General features: G+C 43.3%; 1 protein-coding gene across 3 annotated transcripts; it reads right to left on the reverse strand.

Moving 5' to 3' along the window:
- calcoco1a (calcium binding and coiled-coil domain 1a) lies at positions 1-22,992 on the reverse strand. Of its 3 annotated transcripts, none has more exons than XM_080015910.1 (15): positions 22,857-22,992; positions 21,264-21,429; positions 20,375-20,477; positions 18,770-18,972; positions 18,362-18,574; positions 17,000-17,139; positions 11,936-12,005; positions 11,659-11,814; positions 8,724-8,978; positions 7,526-7,651; positions 6,769-6,900; positions 5,757-5,844; positions 3,263-3,522; positions 2,674-2,759; positions 1-2,191 (listed from the first exon to the last, which is right to left on the reverse strand). In XM_080015910.1, exons 2-15 carry the CDS (start codon positions 21,393-21,395, stop codon positions 2,164-2,166), a joined length of 1,992 nt encoding a protein of 663 aa, XP_079872036.1. In that variant the 5' UTR covers positions 21,396-21,429; positions 22,857-22,992; the 3' UTR covers positions 1-2,163. The 3 variants fall into 3 exon arrangements, with proteins under 3 accessions (XP_079872036.1, XP_079872037.1, XP_079872035.1); XM_080015911.1 differs by having other exon boundaries at positions 6,805-6,900; positions 17,000-17,148; XM_080015909.1 differs by having other exon boundaries at positions 17,000-17,148.
- Between the last annotated feature and the right edge of the window lie 4,060 nt (positions 22,993-27,052).

Consider the following 27,052-nt stretch of genomic DNA (forward strand, 5'->3'; position numbering starts at 1 on the left):
TGTACATAAAACGCCGCGCCCAAAACGCTTACATGGGTATTAAGGAGATACATGTTTAACATGTAAGTTAGCCTTCAAGAAACACACACACACACACACACACACACACACACACACACACACACACACACACACACACACACACACACACACACACACACACACACACACACACACACACACACACACACACACACACACACACACACAGAGCTTTATTGCTTCTCAGATGAAGAGCCCGGACGAGCAGAGCATCACAAACATGGAGACACCGTGGAGGAAACGTGGCCTAATTCCTCTTTGGCTTTGGAGAAACATCCTGCTACAAAGGGAAGGGGAAGACGCTGCAGATACTTGACAAGAGGATCTGCACCAACATAGTGTAAAAAAAACAAACAAAAAAAAAAAAAAAAAACAGCACCTGCTTCCAGGATTAAACTGTAATTTTCCCCTTTCTGCTTTAAGCCCCCACCCCACCAATAAAATAATCTCTATTGTAGCTCTTGTAACACTTTACAACTGTCGTAAAAACCCTCACGCTGGTGTTAGTCCGTTTTAATGCCACAAACAGATCAGAACTAGGATGAGATTTCTGGAATCAGAGACACAAGAGTGAAGCAGATAACAAGGAAAGCAAAACATATAACAGTAAACAGACGGACGCGCACACACACACACACACACACACACACACACACACACACACACACTAGTAGTGATGGTTATGATGATGGAGGGACACGTCTCACACAAGGCGTCCACATCAACTCTTTTTGACCTCGTTCCTTCTAAAAGAGTAAAAAGAAGGTGCAAATATAGCAAATACATGTCAAGCATCAAAGTGTCTCGCTGTTATATGCCTTTTATTTCTCTTAGCCACACGAGGATAAAACGCGACGTCCTAATTAGCATTGATCGCACATTGTGAAAACCTTCATTATACGAAAAGCTATAACTCATCTCGAATAAAAACCCCAGAATATAGCGTTGTTGCCAGTATCACACGAGTTAATTATATATATATAAAAACCATGAAAAATGTATAAAGTATTGATTTAATGCGAGGTGGTAAATCGTCAGACGCTGGAGGGGGAAGAAAGCGTGCGACAGCCAGTGACGCCGTAACCACATTTTCTTTGACGAGGCCCCCGAACTTATTCCAGGGGCAAATTAAGATCTTGGAAAAAAAAACCCAGCATATTACAAATCGTAACAGGAGACGGAACAAAAAAAAAAAAAAAAAGAGATGTGTTTTCAGAAACAAGCCGTGAAGCTAAATCAACACCTTTGGAACTTTTTGCGAAGTTGAAAACAAGCGATGGCGGGTCCTTCTCAAAGGTGTGTTGTTGTCTCGATCGAACATGAGAATATCCGAGGAGGAAATAGCATCTAGCATCCATCTTAATACTTCCAACGCATCCCATAATAACAGCCCTTCTTCAAAGCGCTTGTCGCCCTCCCGCTCCCCCTCCCTAAATCATCTGCATAACTACAATCAATAGCAAACACATTAAACAAAGTGCATATTAGATTTTACTTTTCAATAAAGCCGCGGCATAACCCGCTGCTGTCTGCCAATATTTCTTAACTCTAAATACGATGCTGCGTGATTAATGTACAGTATCTTGGAAAAAAAATAAAAGATCAAATAAAAGAATAAAAGGAAAGAGCTAAAAGCTGCTTTGGAGGATTTATGGGTGAGGGCTCAGACTTTTTCGCCGTGATTTCACCGGCCCACCCACACCCACGCACCCCCCCCGCGCCACACACACACACACACACACACACACACACACACCCACACACAGTAATTACGGTCGCCGCCGTGACTTCTAATCACATCCGTCATAAAAACAACGGCACAGGGGCCGTCAAAGAGAACGCACCTCGCCTGGGACTCTCAAACACGACACAGAAACCCCGTTCTCAGATGACCCCGCGCGTTAAACAACACGGCCGCTAACACGGGAGCAGGATGGGAAACAGGAAAGACCATCAGAGACAGTAAATTGCATATACACATTGAGCGTCTTGTTAATGTCGAGTGAGTCGCGTGTCAGTGTGCTCGCTTAGCGTGCGGGAAACATAGTTTTGGGGGTCCCCCCTCCCCGTCGTCCAGGCGGAGCCGGAGCCGCTCCTCCTGCCGTGGCGGGCGTCGTCCCGTTACCATAGCGACGTGTCGGCCAGGTCGCTAGAAGAGGAGACACAAACACAAAGTGGTGGGTGGCGGAGGGCGAGGCGGCGGCGGAGGTGCTCCCTTTTCTGCCGGAAGACAGGCGCGAAGAGGGACGGAAGGAAAGGAAAGGAAGGGAGAGAAGGAAAGAAAGAGCGGGGGAAAGAAAGGGAGGAAGGAAGGAAGGAAGGGACGGCGGGACGGAGGGAAAGAAAGCGACTGAGGAGAACGAGTGTTTTTAATGATGCTGAAAATTGCCCCGTGACTCCCTCCAGAGGTAAATCAGTGCTACGGCTTCGCTGTCACCCCCCTCCCCCCTCTCCCCCCCTCACCCCGACTGAACTTCTTTTATGGCCAGATATTCAAAACTTCCATCTTCCAGCCCCACCCGCCGCCCGCCGCCGTAAATAACATCGCGCTCCGTTCGGTGCGGTAGGATGAAGGCTCTGCTCTGCGGATGAGCTGCTCCGTGGATGTTTTCCTTTTTTTGTTTTTCTTACCTGAAGACGGTGTGCTCGGGCAGCAGCAGCGCCGTCTCCTCCCCAGAGCTCTGGCCACCGCACAGAGCGGGATCGAACTCCTCTTCCTGAAAGGGATCGAACATGTATACACACACACACACACACACACACACACACACACACACACACACACACACACACACATAAGTACGGTATCAGAACTAGCACGGCGCTAATAGGTTGTCATAGATAACGCCTGGACACAAATGATCCACTGCCAGAACATTGGTGGAGTGTGACACTGCCTTTTCGCTTTTATCCTGTGCATTGAATCACTTTTTGTATATTCTGTATATTTCTGCATATTAGGGCAAATTTTTTATTTTTCTAATTTATTTGTACAGTAAATTTTGAAAAGTCGTTATTTTTTATTGCCAATTTTCTTTATATATTTGGCTCTTTTTTCAGACTGTTAAGCTTTTTTATGCTTATTGTCTATACAGCAATGCACCATTCTTTACCACAACAAATTCCTAATGTGCGATTAAACACCGTTTAACGACGTCCGATTAAACAGATTGTGATTGCGATCAAATTTTTCGGGGCATCATATCAAACTGCGTCTCACCGACTCGGAGCTGTGCGCCGCGGTGTCGGGCCCCGCCTGGCGCGGGGAGGACAGGGGGGCCGGCTGGCTGATGACCACGGCCTCACGGGCCAGGTCCCGGGGGTGGGAGGGAGGAGGGGGAGGACCCGGGAGCAGCAGGGACTCGGACACGCCCTGCTCGCACAGGCCGTAGTGGCCCAGGGGCCTGGGGGGCCGCGGGGGCTGCTGCAGGGCCTCGGGGTTCTCGTCCTCGGGGTCGGACGAGGGGCTGGAAGGTCGTCCTGCCGAAAAAAAACAACGTGGAGAAACTCAAAAAACAGTCCTTCTTAAAGTCTATTCAGTGAACTAACAATTACCGTATTCATTCCACGAATATACGCAACATGTATTGCAATATATATTTATTATTTCATCTGATGAGCCCAATTCATCCGTATGGCAAACACACATGAGAAACAAGAATTACAAGAAGCCCTGTGTGTCTTCCAAGTCTCCTGTTTGGGAACCTGATGGGTTCTAGGGTGATGATGGTTTTGAATCAGATTCAATCCTATTGTTTCAATTTCTGAATCAAATTCAAAATGGTAATTCCAATACTTTGTTTCAATTTTCCTGTCAAAAAAATAAATAAAATAAAAAATATAGCCAAATACACAAACGAAATTGCCAAATAAAATTGTATTTCAATAATTAAGTTCACTATTAAAATTAGAATTGAACGAACCATAACCCTAATTCTCATGTATAAAAATGTAAATATATCGATATAGAATCATACTGGGAGCCATCTCGTTAAATGGAATCTTGACCCTTTGTATCCAAATGTAATGAATCAAATTCAAAATCTTTTTCCAGATGGATTCTTCACCTCGAAACCTCTGCCTTATGCATCATTCCAGGCACATCAGAGGCACCTCACGTGTCACCTTCATGAATTTGCATTTCAGGGAGGATGGCACAAATAACGGGAGGAGATATGAGTGCGGTTGATTACACAATCCATTACACAGTTGAAGACACACGATCCCCATGCGCTGGCGCAATTTGTGAAGGTGAGTTTGTGTGGAAAATTGATCACAGCTAAAGAGCAGGTGCTGATTAGCAGCATAGGCATATTAAAAGAGTGGGTTTTTTTGGGGTTTTTTTTAGCCGGGGCGACTTCTTCTAACAATGGTGTAAGTAAAATAACCAGATCAATTTAAATCTGCAGCCTTGTGAGACTCAGCTGGTGCCCTGCATTTCGTCATAAGCGACCTTTTTTGTTCAGCTTTTTATCTCCTTCCATCACTTTTTATTTTTTTTAATCAGGAGTTGTTTTGTGTTTCCCAATGTATTTATTTTATGCACAATTCGTCTTATTTTATGCTGGCATCGAAGCTAAGCGCTAAGCATGCTCCGTTGTCGGCTTACAGACCAGCACAAATCTTTTAAAAGAAAGAGGAATTAATACCAACTGTCCGTGACAAACCTGCAGACCAGGGAAATATGTGGGAAGTATGTGCGTGTGTGTGTGTGTCCACATTAGGTTGACTGTGCTGTAGGTTGTGGCGTGCGATCTGCTTCATGTTTCTCCAAGCATAACCGTAGATGTATTTATTTATTCCCCCCCCGCCCCGACATTCCCGTAACTGAATGAAACAAAAAAGCCCAAGTTCCTCCGTCCCCTGCGCTGCTCCAAGCCCCACACTGCTCCAGGCACTCTTAAATGAGGCCTTGTAGATCTAATATGAGTGAAGGTTCAGCAACTGGATTATTTATTTCTCGCGTCAAATTTGTACAGAAACCGATTTTAGTTTACTGATGAAGTGAAATCAGTGAAGGTTTACAGAGACAACGGAATCCAGAGTAAAGCTCAAACCCCATTGGCTCACAGAACTAGGGGCCTCGGTAGGGTGGCTCCCCCTACAAAAAACAGCTTGGTTTGGAACACTATGAGGCATGTTACAATGGTTGGAATGCATAACCTGAGTGGTATTTTCAGCAAAAACTTTAACAACATGTTTGGGGGACCTCAGGGACTATATATGAACTTGTTGAAAAGGAGCATAATGGGTCCCGTTTAAAATCAGCAGTAAAAGCTGTTAAACTTCCAGCTCCAAGATGTTTGGGTGTTCTCCTTCTCCATTAATCATTATTTATATTCCAGCCTCACTGAAATTATCTTTTTTTCCCCCCCGATTTCTGAGCCAGCTCAGTGCTCCATGATGCACAGATTCCACTATTCAACACCACCCTTTGGGCCCCGTGTCACATGGAAAAATGCGACGAGAAGCAGTTCCCATTCGCTCATTACATGTTTAACCGCTGACGCAGGAAATCACACATCGCTTTCAGAGCCCAAAAGCGCTCCCGGCCAAAATTTTATGATGTAAGTTTTCAAAGTGTATTTTTTGAAACACATGAGAATTTCTTCATACATATATTCCATGACAACACACCCAACTGTGATCCCCCCAAAAACAAGGTATAACTGCTCCTGTATCCAACTGGAGGTTACTGAGGCTGGTGTGGTTACCTGTCGGGACAACACCGGAGATGTTCCACTTGGCATCAGACATCATCCCCGTCTTTTGATTCACTTGATGGATGTACTCCATCAGCTCCTGCGGTGAAAATTATGATTATTAAATTATATTATTAAAATGATTAACTGTGAGCTCAGAACGTGGTAAACTACACTAACACCGTTTCAATACTCAGATATTTTTTTCCTGGCTGTTTAAAAAAAAATTAAAAATGTTGGTCACCATGAAGGATTTACTCGTGAATCTGCCCAAGCATACCGCCTGTTCCCTGCCGGATAAGTTTGCCTTCTCTGACTGATCTCCTGGTTTTGACCTCTGGCTGTTTGTTGGAATAAACCTCGCTGACTTTGATTTCTTAGCTGATGGCTCTGGTATCGTGCTCGTGGGTTCTAGGGCTGTACACGGCTCAGAACGTTGACAGTCAAATCGGATTCGGCCGTTCAATGCGAATATTCGACTATTCGGCGGGGAGCCGGCTCGGCTCTTCCTGTAGGGGAGATAGGCTGCTGCCCTAAGGCGCCATCCCAAGAGAGAGAGAGGAGCGATTGGGGTGCATTGTGCGCACGTGTCTCCCTCTCCGATGGTATCGACGATGATAATCTGATAATCTCACCGAGTCATTCCTCCACGCCCCGCCCCCACACTGCTTTTTAGTTGTTTTATTTGGAGGAACGGGGGCGCATGGAGAGCCGCGGTCGTGTCCAGACGGGGACGATTCACACACATAAAAATACATTATTGATTCCTGAATTGAAATTGAAAATTGATTGAAATGTTATCCCAGCGCTTTTTGTAAGCTTCTATTTGTTTTATCTTTTTATTGTAACGCACACTGACTAGAAATAAACGACTCCAAACTCAGTCGACTTTCCGACTCATGATTCGACTTTGTCGACTTTCAGGGGGCAGCCCTAGTGGGTTCACATCCGTTCTGAGTCAAGTGAGCGCGACAATCGCGGCCATACTAGTTATTTTGCGAAGGAAATAAAGAGAGATATTTACATATTTGTGTGCGACCGGGCTAAGAAGGTATCTCACCGTCCTCTCGGCCGCCAGTTGCTCCTTCTCTTTGTGGGCGATCCTCAGACTCGCCCTCAGCTCCTGAAGTTCTCTGCGAGTCTCGCTCAACTGGACCTGGAAAGCCGAAGAATTGTTTTACGTCTCCACGCACCTCCGGCGCTCTGTTGAATTCACCTAAAATTCTGATGCCTTTACCCCCCAAGCCACAGTATGGTTTGAAGAAAACGTAACTCGAACTAGGGTCCAAAACAGACGGCAACAAAGTCTGATAATAACACCGCGTGATTAGTCCTCCATCAATTCAAAAATACAAAAACAAAAATAGAATAAACAACCGAAACACCTGCCGGCCCAGGTGACAGGCAGTGGGAATCCCAAGCAAACTAAATGAAACATGCAACGATACATCTAAAATATACTACGGTATCTATCGTACCGAAACCTGCATGAAGAGAAATTCAAGGAAATGATGACTAACGTGAACAAGTTCAAGAGATTATTTGTCACATACACATGGTCATACATGTATGCAGTGAAATGTCATGACACCCATTGATTATGCACATTAAGCTCTGCAAGCTCTAAGACTAAATAAACAAGTCAGTTGGGGAGATGATGTCTATTTAGGGCAGTATTTATGAGCCCTATCAGAGCCTTCTGATTGAATGCCAGCGAATGAGCGGAAACACCAGTTAACGCAGCTGTAAGTTCCATCTGCCGTGAAGCGCTTTCCCCTTACCCTATTGCAGTCCTTCTCTCTGCCCAGCTCCACCTCCACCTTTTCTCGCTCCATCCTCTCATCCTGGAGCCTCTCCTCCGTCCTCTGCATCTCGCCGCTGAGCTTCTCCAGACGCTCGTGCTGCTTCTGCAGGGGGCGGAGACGCACAAGACGCCAAATAGATAACACATTCACCTCAAGTCAATAGGGTCACCGGCCTGCGCGTGAAATTGGTTTTCTGGTTTTCTGCACCATATGGGCGCTGCTGTGCACAGTAGATAAGCCAGGTATGCCACATGCGAGAGGTGTGGGAGCATTTAATCTTCAAAGCACAAAGCGCTGAGTAGGAACATCAATCCAAACAGCTACATAACTCACACACACACACTATGAAAGTGACTGACAGTTGTTGTTCCTGACTTGACCTCTTGTACTTTACAAATATTTTAGTTTGATTTCCAAAAGAAAGGACATGTTCTGTTTTTCAACCCAGACCTTAAAATAGTGGTTCACGTCTAATCCCTTTTCCACCAACGCAAACAGAGTGCTGGTTCTGGGCTGGTGCTGGTGCCGGTTGGCAGCTGGTTCAACTTGCGAACCTTCCAAGAACCGGTTTGCTTTTCCACGGGAAAAGCAGGGTCAGAGAGCCACGTCATTACGTCACTGTAGATATCTGCATACGTCTCCGCCGGGACTATTATCATTATCATTATCATCATCATCATCATCATCATCGCTTATGTTTTGTGCGGCATTGTTTCTTTTTATTGGGTGTTTTTTCAGGGTTTTATTGACTCTCCAACTTCCGCAAACAGCTCTTTTGGCCACATCCGCGCTTATGTAAGAGACTAGAAACAGGAAGTTGCAACGCTTCCTACTGGTAACCTGCTTTAGCCAACGGTACACTTTGGATGTACTGCGGCAAAAAAGTACCTTCAAATTAAATGCGATATTACAGTTATTTCAAACATGTCAAACAAATACTAAGAAACGTGTGACTATAATATGAGTTTCTCGATTTTGAAAAAGAAGATTTAACATTTTTTTTAAGGCTTAACACTCTGCAGCAGAGTGGTTAGGTTGAGTTTTTGTTATGAACAGTTATAGGTGATGGGAACCAACATATTAAATAAGGCCTGGGCTCAAAGATAGTGAACCTGCTAATTTGACTCACAGAATAATTCCTTTAATTGAATGAATGTAATAATGAAAGCAGTACCTCGGCGGTGCGCTGCAGGCTCTGCCGCTCCTGGGACCAGCAGGCACGGCTCTCCCTCAGGGCCAGGCTGGAGTCGGCCAGCTGCAGGGTGAGCTGGGCGGCCTGCAGCCGGGCCTGGTGCAGCTCGGCCTGGCCGTGGTCCCTCTGGACGGCCATGGCACTCAGGTCGCCCTTCAGGACCTCGCTGCTGCGCTCGCTGGCGTTCAGACGCTCCCGCAGGCCCCGCATCTCCTTCAGGGTGGCTTCGTTTTCCGCCTGTGTAGGAAGGGACCAAACAACAATAATGAATTTGATTAATACATTAACGACAGAGGGAATAAATACATTTTGCAATGCATAAAGCTTGAAAAGACCTGTTTCTCTGTTTGAGATTCAGTCAGAATATTTAATGATATGTGGAGACCCAATAGGTCGATCGCAATCGACCGGTAGATCCCAAAGGTAGTGCGGGTAGATCGCACGCCATTCAAAAAAAAAATATATATTTTTTTTTTACTGATCTGACCAACATGTTGAATGAGCTTAATTTAGAGCTGCAAGTAAAAGACAAAACCGTGGTCAACACGATCAGTTCAGTTAATGCTTTCAAACGAAAAATGCAACTTCTGCCCTCAAAGCTGCAGCACCATGATTTGGGGGAACTTTCAAAACCTCGCATCAGAGCTGGAGACCCAAGGGAAGGCGTGTGCGCAACTTGACAGTGGGCGCTACACAGAGCAGATTTAAAACTGTCAGTCAGACTTACAAAGGGTTCCTAGACTTTGCTTTACTCGAGCCAATCGCTCCATTTATGTGCTTCCCATTTAGGGAAGATGTTGACGGTGATTCACTCACATCAGAAATCCAACACTGTTCCACCTGAACTCGTCTGCAGTGGAGGATGAGATGTTGACACTACAGGCTGACATTGAGCTGAAGTCCAGGGCTCATGTACCGGAGGAAAAGTACCCAGACATGAGGAAATGTGCTACCTCCTTGACTGCATTATTCGATTCTACTTATTTATGCGAGTCAGCCTTTTCCCACATGAAGATTATTAAGAACAAATGGTTCCACCATGACTGATGATCATTTGGAAGCCTGCCTGAGGCTGGCTACCAGCAGCTACTGTCCAGGCTATGCACCCCTGGCTGACTCCATTCAGTGCAAGTCATCAGAGTATGGTAGTGACCATAAATGTATTTAATTGTATTGTGCCGTAAGGGTTCATGCAGTGATGTAAGGTACGCCAACACATATTGTATACATATAAAGTATACTCAGTATATATATAAATAAATATATTTGGCATTTTTTAATGCAGGTAGATCATTTTGACCTGGTCATTTTAAAAGTAGCTCGCAAGCCGAAAAAGTGTGGGCACCCCTGCTCTTGCATAAAGGGTGACGGTTAGATACTTTACACATTATACTGGGGAGTGGGGACCAATAGCAGAGACCCATTTTCCTTTTCCCTCTTTTTTTGTCTTTATTTTGTTTTGTTTCGCTTTTATGTCTTTATCCTACAAGTGGGACATGTTATGGGTGGGGTTGGGGAAGGGGGGGAGGGTGTTACGGGGAGACAGCTGTAAATGCCGTCTGTGCAGAATTTATTATTTACAAGTAAAGTATTTACAGAAAAACATCCAGTTGCTACAAAGTTAAGTGCCATAGCGCACGGTGCACCACTGTCTGGAGGAGAAATAAAAAGAATCTGCTGTAATTCTCTGAGTTAGGTTTACGTTTTTCATTTTCCATACAAGAAACTAAGGAAATTAACCCCATGATGCCCTTTTTATCAGGCTTTTTTTTTTTTTTTACCCGAATGGGCTTCGAGGTAGTGGGTCTGGCAAGAGATATTCATGAGGAACGTGTTCTCAGCACACCTGCGATGTGCGCACTGTGGAGCCCAGATCACAGGCGTCCCAATGTGCATCATCTCTGGCGCCCATGATCTGCTGCTCTGTTTGCCCAGAGCGGCAAAATGCCTACAACCGGAGTCCATATGTCTTTTCTTTTTTTTTTTTTTGAGCACCAGCCCCTCTTAAAGTCACTGCACGGCACTGTAGAGCGGGGAAGTGAGATCCAATCACCAGTGGTTACTTGAAAGCTCCCTCTCTCGCCCTCCCTCTCTCCCCTCCCCCTTTTCCCCCTCTCCTTCTCTCTCCCTGTTCCCCTGTCTCCTCTCCAGTTTCAGAACATGGTCATCTGCACTTACACCGTTTTTATGCTCTGATTTTTCCTGGCAGATCTCTTTTTTTTTTTTTTTTTTTTCCTTCCATTTTTAATCGTCTGTCATCATTGTCAATTGCGATCGATGGAGTCGATAGCCAATAGATGATTTAATAGTAAATCTGCCTAGCGGGGAACAAAGGCTAGCGGAAAAGTCCCTGAAAAAGTTAATGCTGCTATGATAGAAAGGCGTCAGAACACACAGTGCATCACAGCTTGCTGCGCATGGGTCTTAGCAGCCGCAGACCAGTCAGAGTGCCCATGCTGACCCTTGACCACCGCCGAAAGCACCTTCAATGGGCATGTGAGCGTTAGGACTGGACCATGGAGCAATGGAGGAAGGTGGCCGAGTGCTACATATTTGGCGCTCCCGCGCGAGGCCGATTTCAAACCGCTGCCTCTACTTTAGGATAAAAAAAACAAAAAAAAACCCAAAACAACAAAAAAAAAACAAAAAAAAAAAACAACTGACAAACTCAGTGAATTTATTCAGCTTTGCCCAAAAAACAGTTTCTAGGCTTGTAAGCTTTTTAACTATCCCAACTAGGGCACCAGGTTCATGACAATTCGGTTGAAGATTCATTGTCATACAAATAATTAGAACTAACCATTTAATAAACTTAGGTAGACTTAGGTGGACTTTCCTCAACCGCAACCTTACTATCAGCTAAAATAATTACCACAACTCTACTCCCAACTAAGTGCTTCTCAAAGCAGCATCTGACCTCCTTCCTGTGGGCGGTTGTGAGCTTGTGGGTGAGGGTGCTGATGGTGTTCTGGAGCTGCAGGACACTGGTGTCTCGCTGGGCCAGGGAGCTCCTCAGACCATGGAACTCCTTGGACAGCGTCCGCAGCTCAACTTCCGTCTGCTCCAATTTGGTCTGTGAGGGAGAGGAAGGACGCGGAAGACGGAAAAATATAAAATAACATTGAATTAACAAGGACACCCAATGGTGTCGGGGATATGCACCCGTTTAATCCAAAAGGTGGAGTTTCCCATACCTGTATGTTCTTCCTTTCGATTTCCTCGTCCTTTCTCTGGACTGCAGCCCTCTTGGCCCTGTCCTTCATCCTGCACGCATATGTTTAGTTGGAGATGAGATAGGAAAGCACTTTATTAATCCCCGGGGGGGGTTAAAACAGCAGACAGTGGAAAGAACAGTGGAACTAAATGAGCTCAAATATATACTTAGACACATTACAAAAAAGTTCAAGGCAGAGGTACACTTTCCTCTAGTGCTGCGCATCCCGTGCTGTGCTGGTTTTCCTGCGTTTTTTTATTACAGATCTATTGTTTTCGTTAGTTTCTACTTGCATGATTGCGTAATGGAGAGAGAGCAAAAAAATGTGGTCCACTGTGCGTCCTGGCTGTTCCCGTGTCTCAGAACGAAAAAAAAAAAAAAAAAGTTTATTTTAGATGTATTTATTTTGAGGGGCACGACACCCAGATGGCAAATCGTGACCAGGGCTTTTACTTACCTCAAAGTAAAAGCCCTGGTCAGTATTTGAGGAAATATGGGTAATGTCAATATATGAAATTGAGTTTGATTTCACTATTTTTTATTTTATTGTTTTCATCTTAATTTAACGCAAAGCCACTCCCACCTTCTCTCGCTGCCGAGTTTGTGCTTCTTTCACTGCAGAGCTCTCATTGAGCTCCTACTGAGTATTCTGCTGATGGTGTTCTGGGACTCCGGTGGTTCTAATGGCTTTTGTTCTTGCATGTTTTTAAGTGACTCTCCACCTGTACAGACCTGCCAACCTTAGGAAAATATTTTGACTACTACAATAGTGTAACAGGGAGTCTTGCGGCATTTGAGTTACTGCAGCTAAATTACAGGGCTCAACAGTATCGTATATAGCAGTTGTCGCAGTCGGAACCAGACATGCATATGCGTTGAAACACATGTGCACAGGCACCTGTTTTAGAGACAATGGCGAAGCAAGTTAAGTTGTTTGACCGTGGAGTGAAAAGTTTGACTGATCTGTCAACATCACAAACGAATTTGCTAATTGCTTCAACTAACAAAGAATCAGATGAACCTGAACGAAAAACAAAAAGGAAATGTGCGCCGTCTTGGGAGGCCAATCTGATTTGGTACGAGTGATGAGCTGCAGGATGGATCAGGCATGCAGGAGGTAAAGTTTGCTCTAATAACTTATTTGTGGCTAATTTAGAGTACCACTTTGGAGTTTGACGTGCGATCTAAGTATGTCATATACAGTAGGGCTGTACCTGACTCAGAATTTTGTCAGTCCAATTTAATTTGGCTGTTCAATACAAAGTGGGGATGCAAGGGTACAGTGGGCCCACGATTCGGTATGTATCACGGTTTTGGTGCCACGGAAACAGTACGGTTTCGATATCTTTATATTTAAGAAAGGGGAAAAAAGAAAAAAAAGTAAAAAAATTAATCTGATTGGAGGGGGTCCAGGATAGTGGATAATTGGCCCTGGTGTCTAGGGGGCAGGTCGCTGGAGAGTGTGGAAGAGGGGGGGAGGGAAGGTGAGCGCCAGGGGGCAAGTTAGTGATGGCAATTAGGGGTCTTTGGAGGGAACCGGATCTTCGTTTCGTTTCTGAGAGCTGTTCAAAGGAACACTCTTCATGCCACTGGCATAATTGACGTGGCTAGTGGAGTCCCAACAGTGGATTTAATAGGAAGTGTGCACTTATGGCACACCGTGCCTGTACAGCGCGCCAACGTGGCCGGTGGACTTTTACCGCGATAATATCGTAATACCGCAGTTCACATGTGTGTATTGAACGGTTCCATAACATATCGTGTACCGTTGCATACCTTAGATGAAGATTCAACTATTATTTTTTTCCTAGTTCAGCGCCACACTAAACTTCTATATCAGCCTCCATGAGCCTCATGTTTTACCTGTACGACTCATGTTTTAATGCCTTTCTTCATCATCTCCTCTGCAGTCACACAGCGAGAACAGAGAGACTGAGACGGAGTTTCTTCCCACAAGCCATAAGAATTGTCAATGCCGACCTCACCAGGGGTCCTCACTGAGCCACAGACATAGGCTCCACTACTGTACTGTATGTAGCATACTGTACCGCATACTGTGTCACTGTTCTGGGTTGTTCGGTATTACCGTATTGCTGCGCCGTACTGTTGTATACTGTGCTGTATATCTCACAAACACTACCTCACTTTATTCACATGCCACTTTAATGCACATATCTGTATATACATAAACAGCCTATCCCATATACATAAATCTATCCCATATACATAAGCCTATTCCCTTTATCTATTGTGTACCCCCACCCTACATTACCCTTGAGTTCCTATTTTATTTTATTCTATATATTTTATTCTATTCTATAGTATTCGACTTACTGCATTACATTTTAGGAATCAGTTAGTTAGTCAAGTAGAAATTCTTAGGTAGCTACTGTGTTCAGTCTAGAACATGTTGTGTGTGATCACCGGGTGCATTGCATTGACATTTCCCTGCATACATGTATGAAAGTATGTATATGTATGTGACGAATAAACCTCTTGAATCTTGAATCTTGAATCATTTGTGATGGGAAAACATCAGATTTCCATACAGTCAGGGAAAGTAAAAGTGTTTGCCCTGCTCATAGCTGAGTTATAATATCCCAGCGCTTCACAGAGCATCTATCCTGTCGGGCTGCTGACAGCGCTGTCAGCCGAAGAGTGAATCACAGTGGACGCAATAGAGCGAGGTTATTAGAGCAAGTAGAGCAAGGTTAATATTATAAGGGCAAAGTACCCCTGTATTAATAAACTCGGAATTCCGGTCCCTATTTCGGGACCGGCGAGAGGGTACCCCCACCCGCACCGCGGCTGCCCGCCACCGTTAAGCAGTGTATACAGTGCGGGGAGGGAAATTAAATAACAGATAGATAAATAGATAAATAGAACGACCCAAGGAGGGGGCACCCCCACACGCCCGTAACCATTAAGCAGCAGATGGTACAGTGCGGGGAGGGAAAATAAATAAAAGATAGATCAGTCGATAAACAGAGCACCCCCACCTGCCTTCTGATGGCCCGGTGGCAAATGCCCCGCGGCTCGGTGGTTGGGAACCCCTGAACTAGTCGACTTATTTTTCGATGTTACATTACGACTGAGACGCAGACAGTCTCTGGTTGAAAGCAAGGAAGCGATGCATTCACGGGTTGGGAAAACTGTAATGCGTCTCAGAAGTGATGCCTCGGGTACCATCACAAGTTTATTTCTGACCCTTCTCACCATGTGTTTACATCCCTGTACAATTAAAACTAAACTAAAAACTCAAACTGTGCGAAAACATTTTTTTTAGTTAACCAGTTCTTATCTTTGTAGACGGACAGCATTAATAATGTGCATGGCTCAGAACTCATCTGGTGGAGCACTACTTTAAAATGGAAAGACGCAAATTATAATTTACAATTGTCAACAATGAGGGGACAAACGGGACTGTTGAGATTCTTTTTGTCTGTGTGGCGAGCATACATGGCAACCATATTTCAGTTTCGGCAACCAATAGCGGATGCCCGGTTGCCAGTAACTTTTAAAAGTTAGTGTTGAGCCCTGTAAATTAATCCATCAGTACTTCACAGTATCCGTAGCTGTCTCGTAACGAGGCTAATCACATTGTATATCAGCCACTACGGCTAAATATAAACACTTTACAAATTCATCTCATCAGGATATACCCCTTAAAATGCATCATCTCGTAAAGTTACCAAACATGTTTACCAACTACAGATGCACCAACTGCAATTTTCTCAGTCTGACCTGCTGATTCTGATTTTCATTCAACTGTACATAATAAAACATTGACTATTAAATATCTTTTACATTGTCGTCCAATCATCTTGAGTTTATATGTGTGAACGAAGATATCAAATTTTATCATCATCTGGTCTCATTGAATATCTGCTGTATGTCACATGATAGGACAGCTACACATACGGATGGACTACCACTGCAATTTTAAGTCACCTCAATAGTGAGATTTCTGATTTTGACACTGTTTATTATTGGTTATTATTCACTATGGAACAATAATAGAACATGAAACTGTCACTGAGTTCCAATAAAATAGAATATGGGGCTGTCAGCAAGTTTCGTTATAATGCAACCCCTCTGTTGTAGTGACAGCGATAGATACTCTAGACAGCCTGCACAATTCTGGAATATTGACAGGCGATAGATCAATAAGTTATCTAATCTTCTTAGTTTACCTTTTACCTTAGTTTGCCAAACTGCCGACATTTTTTTTATTTTGCTCAGCTACGAGTACGAGTACATGAGCACTGTATCGGGCATGTAAATTCGACCGGCACAGAATCACATACGTATATCTGACACTGATCGGCCGATAACAGGTCGTGGCCGTCAAAGCTGAAAACCGTCCGATTCTGTTCCCCGGCCGGTCGATCGGCGCATCTCACGTTTTATATGTTAACATTATGTTTACATTTGTGTGCTTGATTATTACTCCCCCACTTCCCGTTTCACCTCAGCAATGCTTATGGAGAACTGATTATAATTCACAAAAAAATACTGCAGGTGGAGTCATAGTCATTCACAAATATATAGAAATATAAATATAAATCCAGATTAAAGCAAAAATAAAAACACTAAAGTAACCATGCTTTGAAATGCAGTGGAGTAAAAGTGGAAGTCTCCGAAACGTAATATACTTAAGTACGGATACTTGAAAAAGGTACTTTTTTTGTATACTTTATTATTGTTGTAGTTGATTTTTGTTATACTACTCCATACTATGTTATAATATACTACTACTTTTGGTATACTATTACAATTGCAGACTTAGGTTAGGTACAATAACAAAGGACTTACTGTATTACTTTCCACCACTGAGTACAAGAAGTCTATAGCAACAGTGCGTAGGATCAATATGCAATCACAGTATTAGTACGAGCAAGTGGTATGTTGACCTATGCTATAGTGTGCTATAATATGCTGGTATAGATAATGTGTGTATTAACAACATAAAAAAACGGGAATAATGACAGCCATGTAGTCAAAAGAACACGGAGGATGGAAGAAGCAGCAGGATGAGTGTGACCTGTCAAGCTCCGTCTCTCTGTCCGCTGCTCTCTGAGTGAGGGTTGTGATGTCGTCTTCCAGCTCTCTGACCCGCAGCTCGCTCGCCTCCTTTGTGGACAACAGAGCCATCTTCTCCTCAGCGAGAAAGTCCCCAGAGGCCTGCATCTCCTAACGGAGCAAGAGGCACTTTTATGTATAGTGATCTTTTTTCTTTTTGGAGAAAGGAGTTGGCATTTGGCGTAAATCGGCCTTCATTTCTTGATGTCTACAAACTCAGGAAACAAAAACATTATAAAACAATCAGAAACAATTTTTTTTTTTAATCCGTGACTCTCAATCATCTCAAGAAGTGAGAGGGAGCTGTATCGTCCCAAATTCATATTCATTCGCTGACCTTTGAGTGACGGGTACAAACTTGCTTGCGAGCCCACTACAGGGGAGGTTTGTAAAGGTTAAGGCTCGTGTTTATTTGATTTGATCGGCTGAATGTAATGAGTGTACATCGTATGAATCTCAATTCAAAAAGAATGACTGAGATGAATGACCTAGGTGGCGCTCTTTTTACCATAGAAAAATAGAAATACCAATTTCTACCTTTTAAACATGATAATTTCCAAGTGAAGAGACTGAACCAAATGTGTGAAGGGTAAAGTTCTAAACTTTTTAAACATTGGCATCTAAACTTTGGTCCGACTAAGTCCACATGTATATGGATATTTTATGTACTATATGGCCTACCGTCCATGCGAAAACTGCGTTTTAGGCCATCTTCAGGGTGGAGACTTTCCAAAACTACGTTTCTGTGTATTTGTGTATGGACAAATTAAACAGAGCTTCTTGAAAACGTTGACGTCATATGACCTCAACTTTCAGATTTGCGCACGCGTCAGGAACCTACAAGCGCCGGGCTGTGACAGTTGTGATGCCCACCGTGTCGCCATTAAAAGTCAAAACGTCTCTCCAGCTTTAGCAATCGCAGCCGTACAGTGTTGTGTAGGAATATTATGGTCACGGCGTTCAAGAAGCTCAAAACGCATGCTCCTAATGTTCTTCTGGGGTGGTTGGCATCAAGTTTTATGAGATATAATCGCTTATGTGTTATTATGCTCGTGAATAATTATGCTTATGTGAGCGTTTTTAGATCGTTTTTCCGTTTTCATGTGGACGGAGATTTTTCTTCATTTTTTTTTAAACGGACAGGGCCAAATATTACAAGCTCAACATGTCAGGAAGGTTAAATCATTTTCTGTGCTTTGACTTTTCACATTTTCACATGTGAAAATCTACGAGGCCAAGGTTGTTTAGAATGTTAAACTTTTCACAAGAAACAGAACACCATAGAGCGCTGTTCTCTATTTGAGAACCAGGTCTGGAGCCGCACCTTCAGTTTCCTTTCCACCAGCGCGGCCTCCTCCTGGCTCTGGTCCAGCTCGTCCTGCAGCCGGGCGGCACTGCTCTCCAGCTCCCTGCGCTCGTTGTCCCAGACCGCCCTGGCCCTCTCGTGCTTCTGCCTCTCCCTCTGCCTCTCCCGGGCGGCGGCCTCGTGGGCCTGCAGGAGCTCGGCCCGCTCTTCGAGGCACTCCTGGAGGCGACTCTGAGGAGAGCGGGGAGGGAGGAGACACAGCGGTGGAGCCATCAACAAACATTTTACAACGGCAACAAACACGCGTATTGATTCACCCGTGTTTTCATTTTTAAATGTTTGTTTATTCCACCAAACGGAAGGAGGCGCGTGACGTGTTCCCGCCAACTACGCAGCCTCTTGAATCCCCGTTGTTTTATGCCTTACCTGCAGCAGCTCCGCCTTGGGCACCACCAGCAGCATGTCGGTGACGCCCTCCTCTCCAGGGGAACCCTCCTCCAGGGTGATAAGCTCCTCTAGAGGCTTGGGGGCGCAGAAGGCGAAGTTGGGACTGCAGGAGCACGCCTCGCCCTTACCGTCGACGTACACAAACTGGTACTCCTGGTCGCTGGGCTTGGGAAGGTAGGACGCTAGAAAGAAAAGGAGCCTTTAATGACAATCACGATTTGTGTACAGAGGACAAGTTTGTTAAATGGTGTGTCTGTGTTTCACTAGTGCTAACACGCATGTACTGTAATAGAGACATGCATGAATGAAATGTGTGGGGAATGCAATTAAAGACATTGTTTTAACCTCCAAACTTGGTAATAGGTTAAGGTTGATATGAATCTTTACAATAGACTGTAAAATGATAGTAATTTTACATGGGGTATTAGCCTATAAAAATCAAAAAAGACCCCTAAAAAGACTGTTTTCAAAAAATATGTTTATACTAGAGGATATAACAAAAACAACGGATAGATATCAAAATAACTATAAAATATACAGTAAGACAAGTCATAAATACATCAAATAATATAAACCATATAAATCCAAATGTATATATGTATATTTTGACTGATAATCATATACACACACACACACACACACACACACACACACACACACACACACACACACACACACACACACACACACACACACACACACACACACACAGTTTATGTGATTAATATGATTTTTTTTCTATTGTTACACATATCACTGGATAGTTGACAAATTTTTTGGATTATTTCCCGCTTCACTTCCGAGTGTAAACTCCAAGGAAATATGAGCGATATCAGCGAGAGATTACACATGACAAACCCTATGGATCACGTTCTACCCTGTCAGACCGACGCAGGTGACAGCGCAGGCAATCTTCTCTTTTTATCTCAACATCACTGGCGATAAGAGACCAATCAGCACTTTCTTTACACTACTTTCCACCGGCTCCGCTCGCCGTGAAGAATGTCAGTGGCAATACTTTTTAACCCAGCGATCAATCACTCTGGCAGAGGTCAGCGCTACACCTGCTGCTGCCCCCACCCACCCCCACTTTTTGTCCCACCCCTGCTCGGGCTTATCAGATGGCACTGACACTAGCCAGGACAGAGGACACAAGTCACAGTGTCCAGCGCCTTCCCCGGAACAGTAGGCAGCCATTGTGTTCCTCGCGTCATTGCTCAACCTCCGCCTTCCTAAAGGAATTGGTTCAAACCATAACACAGACTGATTCAAATCCCCCGCTCCGCTGAACGAAACACAGCAAGAGAGCAACTTCGTCTTTTTTTTTTTTTCAAGCAGATGTTTTCCCCCCTTCCCTTTTCCCAATGGGAAACACAGTGCGTGACACAAATATCCCAGACAATAAAGCTTCCTCTATCTCACACAGCAGTCACACAGGCCTTTCCCTCTCTCACAAGAGTAATTCAATTTACGAAAACATCAATCCTCCCGCTGAAGGTTTTATTTGACTTGGCCAGAGCAATAGTATGGATTACGACCAACTATGGGAAATAAAATACAATTACAAAGCAAGGGAGTAAGTACCCTGGAATTGCACAGAGCAGTTGACATCCCTGCCCTCCTGGTAGTCAGCCGGGACCAGGGCCCAAACGAACGTGTGGTAGTCCCTCACCGACGCCCATCCCACCTGAGGACGTTGACACATACGACACATGAAACACGACAGATCTTGGTGCACGTAGATGAATGAATTCATTTGTTTAAGATAAAACAAGGTATATCTATTCAGGTTTTTACCAAGGGTTCATTCTAGAATTACAGAATTTAATTCAAGGACATTCAAGTACATTTTAGCACTATATTTTCAATTTCATGGATTTCACGCAAAACAAATATAATACATTTTCAATGTGATCTTTATTATGATAGATAGATAGATAGATAGATAGATAGATAGATAGATAGATAGATAGATAGATAGATAGATAGATAGATAGATAGATAGATAGATAGATAGATAGATAGATAGACTATATATCATTGTGATCTACTATTATAAGTATTTCCAACCATGCTGGATACATTTACATATCATAACACAGCACTTCAGCAGAAAAGGGGCTATTTTCAAGGTATTACTACTTCTATTTCTTGAGGATGAAATTCAAGCACTTCAAGTATCTCAAGGACCTTGTTAGTACCCTGGTTGCAGAAGTTGACAGAACAGTGCAAAAAAAATTGAAGATAAAAAATAAAATGAAATAAAATAAAAAAATATATGTTCACATCTAAACAGAGGTCAAGAGGGGGTAAATGTTAACTTGTTGCCCCAGTAGGGGCAGGTGGTGTACTCATAAGTCAAGTATATTCCATACTCTATGTACAGTAACAGCTCAGAGCCATAATATGCAATGTCAGTGCTGGTCGCGCTAGTGACTTGTTAGATTCCGAGACAAAACAAGATGAACATTACCTTGAAGAGACCAATCCAGTCATTGCTGGCCCATATGTGCTCAGAGCTCACAGTGTAGTGACAGTCCACTCTGCTCTGAGGGAAGTAGCTGCAGCTCACGTTTCGAAACTCCACCTGCCAAGCCTTTTCCATCGCAAATCTAAACAAAGACCTTTCCCTTTCCCACCTGAGGACAAAATAAATAGATTTACAAAATGAAGGCATTTGTGGTGCTTCTTTAGGACAAACCTGTGTAAATATTGGCAATAACGTGTGGTGGTGGTGGTGAACAGTGGGGAAACAGGCTGAGTGTATATTCAGAGTAAGGAGATACCCCTCACTTAGTGGCCGCTTCACGGCTTGACATATCGGGCTCTAAAACTCAATGACTGTGGGGCCCGGAGCCAACAGGACATTTAACACCACTTGACATGACCGTCACAGGGGCTATTTCAGTCATGTACATAACGATTAACCATTGTACACCGCCACGTGCAAGCGTTTGTGTGTGTGTGTGTGTCTCAAGTAGCAGGTGGAGACACGTGTGTCTGAAAGAAATAATGTGGTTTATTCATGAAGATTGGGGGGAAAAGTTTTGGGGACAAAGAACTTTCCTAATTATAGCCAATCCAATGTGCCTGACTCTGTTCAATGCGTCATGCAATCAAGGCCGGAAAGCCGTATTTTAATGCATTTTGCGCTAAAATACAGTGTCCAGTACAGTATTATCTGTGTAATTGTACATTGCGAGTTTTAGATCAGACACTTCATTCATCCTGGGGGGGATATTGCGCCGTTAAAGTAGCTTACATGAGGACAAATGGGTGCTCACAATAAAGTAATAAAAAATATATATATTTAAAATAGAATATGAAGTTTGTCTATATACATGCATATCTGACTTGCAATAGAGATCATTTTCTCAATGGGACTTGGTCTCTATGAATAAAATCATTTAAAAAATAATAATAATGTATAATAATAATAATAATAATAATTACTTTATAGCACTTTCTAAAACGACTTCAGGGTACGGTTTATAATAATGTATATATGCATGGTAACTACTTGTTTAAGCAAATGGCCTTGTGTATAGCATACAAACTCCATGCATGTGCCTGCAACACACTGGTACGAAAGGGCAAAAAGGGCGAAAGAAAACAGAATTCTGGAGACTTTCAGATGAAGAGTCTGACAAGAAAAATCTCGTTGTGTCAACACAAATGTAAAAACCGACTTGTAGATTTAAAGATAATAGTGAATAGATCTGAGGTTAAAAAAAAAAAAACAACAACCCAAAACAATAACATAAATACACAGAGAGCACGTTTCAGAGATCATATTACACTGGGGCCCAGCGCGTTGTCACAAAGCATGTGCCACGTTTGACTCCCAACACGATAGAATAAAACTTCAATGTACAAACATACAGCTGAAAACAAACAAACAAAAAAAAAAAAACGGTTTCCCCGTGTATTTTATTAGTCTAATCTCATGAAACAATCACATATTGTACTCTGTATTGCCGAAGTGAAGTGCGTGTACGCCAGACATGCTGCGATAATTGCAGGTACGACAACTGCGCGGACATGTTCTACAGTCCTAACAACCAACCTTTTGTCTCCCGCTCCCTGTCAAAAGAATAGAAGGGGAAAAACAGAAGAACAGAAAGTCAACGGAAGGAGAACGATCGGTTGTTCCCGCTACGGCGTCTTCTCCGCCGGGATCAGCTGTTCCGCGAACCTAAAACAATAACAGAAACCAAAGCGCGACCACGACGGCTTCGCGGCGCCCGGTGGCTTCCTGGGAAATGTCGTTCCCCGCGCGGCCGCCAGGACGCCGAGCGTCGGAGGGCGGAACTACATCCCCCAGCCTCGACAACGGAAGACGCTTGGTCACGTTCAGCGGAACGCGAAACGTTGGACCGACCACTGTTGTTTTTGTAATCGATGCGGAATACTCGGCGCTCATTGGATGTCTGCCGTGATTTTAAATAGTACCCCCCCCCCCCTTTTATTTTTATTTTTGAGAACTAATACGTCACCCTGGCGGTGGGTACTTATCAGTTAATATGGGGAAATACTATGATCCTCCCGTTTTCCATAGTTTGAATTATTGGATACTTGATCATAATTATTGCCATGATCCCGCCTTTACATTTTTCAGAATGTGAATTGTTGATACAGAGATGTATTGTTTCTTTTTTTTTAAGTTTATCGTTCATTTCAAAATTGTAAAATGTTCTATCCGTCTATCTATCTGTCTGTCTGTCAGTCTATCTATCTATCTGTCTGTCTGTCTGTCTGTCTGTCTATCTATCTATCTATCTATCTATCTATCTATCTATCTATCTATCTATCTATCTATCTATCTATCTATCTATCTATCTATCTATCTATCTATCTATCTATCTATCTTTCTGTCTATCTATCTATCTATCTATCTGTCTATCTATCTATCTATCTATCTATCTATCTATCTATCTATCTGTCTGTCTATCTATCTGTCTGTCTGTCTGTCTGTCTGTCTGTCTGTCTGTCTGTCTGTCTGTCTGTCTGTCTATCTATCTATCTATCTATCTATCTATCTATCTATCTGTCTGTCTATCTATCTGTCTGTCTGTCTGTCTGTCTGTCTGTCTGTCTGTCTGTCTGTCTGTCTATCTATCTATCTATCTATCTATCTATCTATCTATCTATCTGTCTGTCTATCTATCTATCTATCTATCTATCTGTCTGTCTGGCTGTCTGTCTGGCTGTCCGTCTTTTAAAAGTCGTCATTTCGTTGGATTAACACTCTTGGACTCAATTCACAGCAACGCACCCTTTTGAAATGTATGATCCGTGTATTTTATCCCGCAACCATTCAGACGATTCCGATAATCTATTCGTCCATCGATCACTTCCCGTCGTGACGCGTCGCGACGCCGCTCAGCGTCTGCCCACGTGGCACACGCCGAGCCGCAAAGGAGCCCACGTGCCGACGAAGCAGGGACGCAGTACAGGGACCGGCCGCCGGATGGCAGTATATAATCTGGAAACTATAGCTGGAAACCCCGTTGCAATGTCCAGGACTTGCCTCATTATATAAGCGCGCATTACGTCTATACAATTCATATTTATATTCATCAACACTCACAGCCTTTTTTAAATTGTACTTAATCTGGTGCAGCGAGTGTATTTGCATATACTGTATATAGTGAATTATTTCGTTTTTTTTGGCACTGTTAAGCATTACTTTTTTGTATATATATATATACTTAGGCTACACCCAATAAACGAATCCTGATTCTGAGATAACTGTATGGCAGTCTGCACTTTCACATCCGTTTTTTAGAAAAACGCATAAAATCATCGTCGCCATGCGATGGTGAGGACATCGAAAAACATTATTCATCTAACGTCATTAACAGGCATGAACGCAATTGCGGTGAATTGATAAACATTTGGCAACCGCTTTCTTAAGTGTCCTTAGGTTGCTTGAAAGGCGCTCTCATTGAAGTCATTATTATTATCATTATTATTATCATTATTATAACAACACCAGTTCACTTGCAGAAGTCAGTGCCTACCCACAGTCATTGAGCTGCAGAAAATAAAAGGTATGTACCGTTTGTGATTAGGGTGCACTAGTACTAACCTAATTAAATGTTATCATATTATCTCGTATCGGAAGGTCTATTTCAGACACACGGCTCTTAATTTTGTCCAGATACCACTCATTCATGGTTTACAGTTTTACATACATGTTGGCTCCTCTCGTTTAGCGGTCCAGTTTAGCTAGTCTGTTCCAGATTCTAGGGAAACGCTTTAGGTAATTTAAAGCAGACAGACAGTCGATGCTGAAGCCCTATAAATTGCAGTAAAGTGGATTAACAGTGTGGGCCTGTGCGGAGAACTTGATCCTGAAGGCAGTAGTTTAATGCATGGATTCCCAACCCGGGGCCCGCGGCCCCTTAGGGCCCCGTGGAGGAATTGCAGGGGGTCAGGAGAGAGCATTATTCTTTTTACTTTTTATTTTTATTGTGTGCTCTACTCTTCCCTCCCCACAAAATACACTCACAAATTAATTCAACATTTATCTTTTGTGAGATTTGCACTTTTTGTCAGCAATTTCTAAGATAAATGGCGGCCTAGTTTAGCCTAAAATTGGACCCCACACAATCTTTTTAACAATTTAATATACGCCCTAAACACTTTATTAGGAACACTATACTAATACTGGGTACGGCCTCCCTTTGCTCTCAAAACAGCCTCAATTCTTCTTGGCATGGATTCCACAAGATGTTGGAAACATTCTTTTGAGATTCCTACAGATTTGTCAGCTGCACATTCATGCTGCCAATCTCCCGTTACATCCGAAAGGTGTTTTATTGGATTCAGATCCGGTGACTGGGAAGGCCACTGAAGAACATTTAACTCACTGTCATGTTCATGGAAACAAGTTTGAGAAGACTTTTTCTTTGTTACATCTTGGTACGGTATCATGCTGGAAGTAGCCGCTAGAAGATGCTAAATTGTGGTCATGATGGGATGCACATGGTCAGAAACAATATTCAAATCAGCTGTGGCATTCAAGTGACGATTGATTGGTATTAATTGGCCCAAAATGTGACGAGAAAAAATTCCCCAAAACATTACAACACCACCACCAGCCTGGACTGTTGACACAAGGCAGGTTGGGTCCATGGATTCATGCTGTTGGCGCCAAAGTCTGACCCTACCAACTGTGTGCCTCAGCAGAAATCAAGATTCATCAGACCAGGCTACGTTTTTCCAGTCTTCAACTGTCCAGTTTTGGTGAGCCTGTGCCCACTGCAGCCTCAGCTTTCTGTTCTTGGCTGACAGAAGTGGGCCCCCATTCTGAGATCATGTTCTGCTCACCACAATTGTACAGATGGTTATCTGAGTTACCGTTGGCCATTCCCCGTTGACCTCTCTCATCAACAAGGCGTTACTGGATGTTTTTTGTTTTTTTTGCACCATTTTGAGAAAACTCCAGAGAGCGTTGTGTGTTAAAATCTCAGGAGATCAGCAGTTACTGAAATACTCAAACCAGCCTGTTTGGCACCAGTAATCATGCCACGGTTGAAAACACTAACCCTAACCCTAACCCTAACCCTAACCCCTAAACCCCTAATCCTAACCCTATCCCTAACCCTAACCTTCACCCTCACCCTCACCCAAACCCTAACTAACCCTAACCCTAACCCTAACCCTAACCCCCTAATCCCCAACCCCCTAATCCCCTAACCCTAACCCTAACCCTAACCCCGAACCCTGAGATCAAATTTCTCCCCATTCTGATGGTTGATGTGAACATTAACTGACCCGTATCTGCATGATTTTATTCATTGCACTGCTGCCACACGATTGGCTTATTAGATAATTGCATGAAGAAATAGGTGAACAGGTGTTCTACAGGTGTACAGGTATATATATACAGTTGGGTTTATATGGTTTATATTTTAAGGTATATATTATATGATGTATTTAATTTATTTATAAAGTGTGTATATATATATATATATATATATATATATATATATATACACACACTTTATATATATATACTTTATATATATATATGTTATATATCTATATATATACCTTCACCCAGAACTTAGTCTGATTTGCCTTGCCATAGAAAAATAAGTTTGGGAACCTCTGGTTTGACACACAGTGTGGTGACAGAATAACCCTACCTCGGAGTACTTTATTTTAGTGTCACTCGACAGTATTGTTTCCATTTTCATTTTACAATGCACACAAATAATTCAGATGTAGACCCCACCGCTATCTTGAATTTAA

The sequence above is a fragment of the Zeus faber genome (genome assembly GCF_960531495.2).
Source record: "Zeus faber genome assembly, chromosome: 15".
Taxonomy (NCBI): domain Eukaryota; kingdom Metazoa; phylum Chordata; class Actinopteri; order Zeiformes; family Zeidae; genus Zeus; species Zeus faber.

Bases quoted from the DNA above. Each gene is read 5' to 3' on its own strand.
- calcoco1a (XM_080015909.1), bottom strand. From the start codon at position 21,395: ATGGAAAAGGCTTGGCAGGTGGAGTTTCGAAACGTGAGCTGCAGCTAC. The intron at 18,575-18,769 runs GTAAGGCATAAA...CGCTCTCCTCAG, and splicing joins CCAAGGCGGAGCTGCTGCAG to AGTCGCCTCCAGGAGTGCCT. The intron at 6,901-7,525 runs GTAAGGGGAAAG...TCGGCTTTCCAG, and splicing joins GAGAGAAGGACTGCAATAGG to GTCCAGTTGAGCGAGACTCG.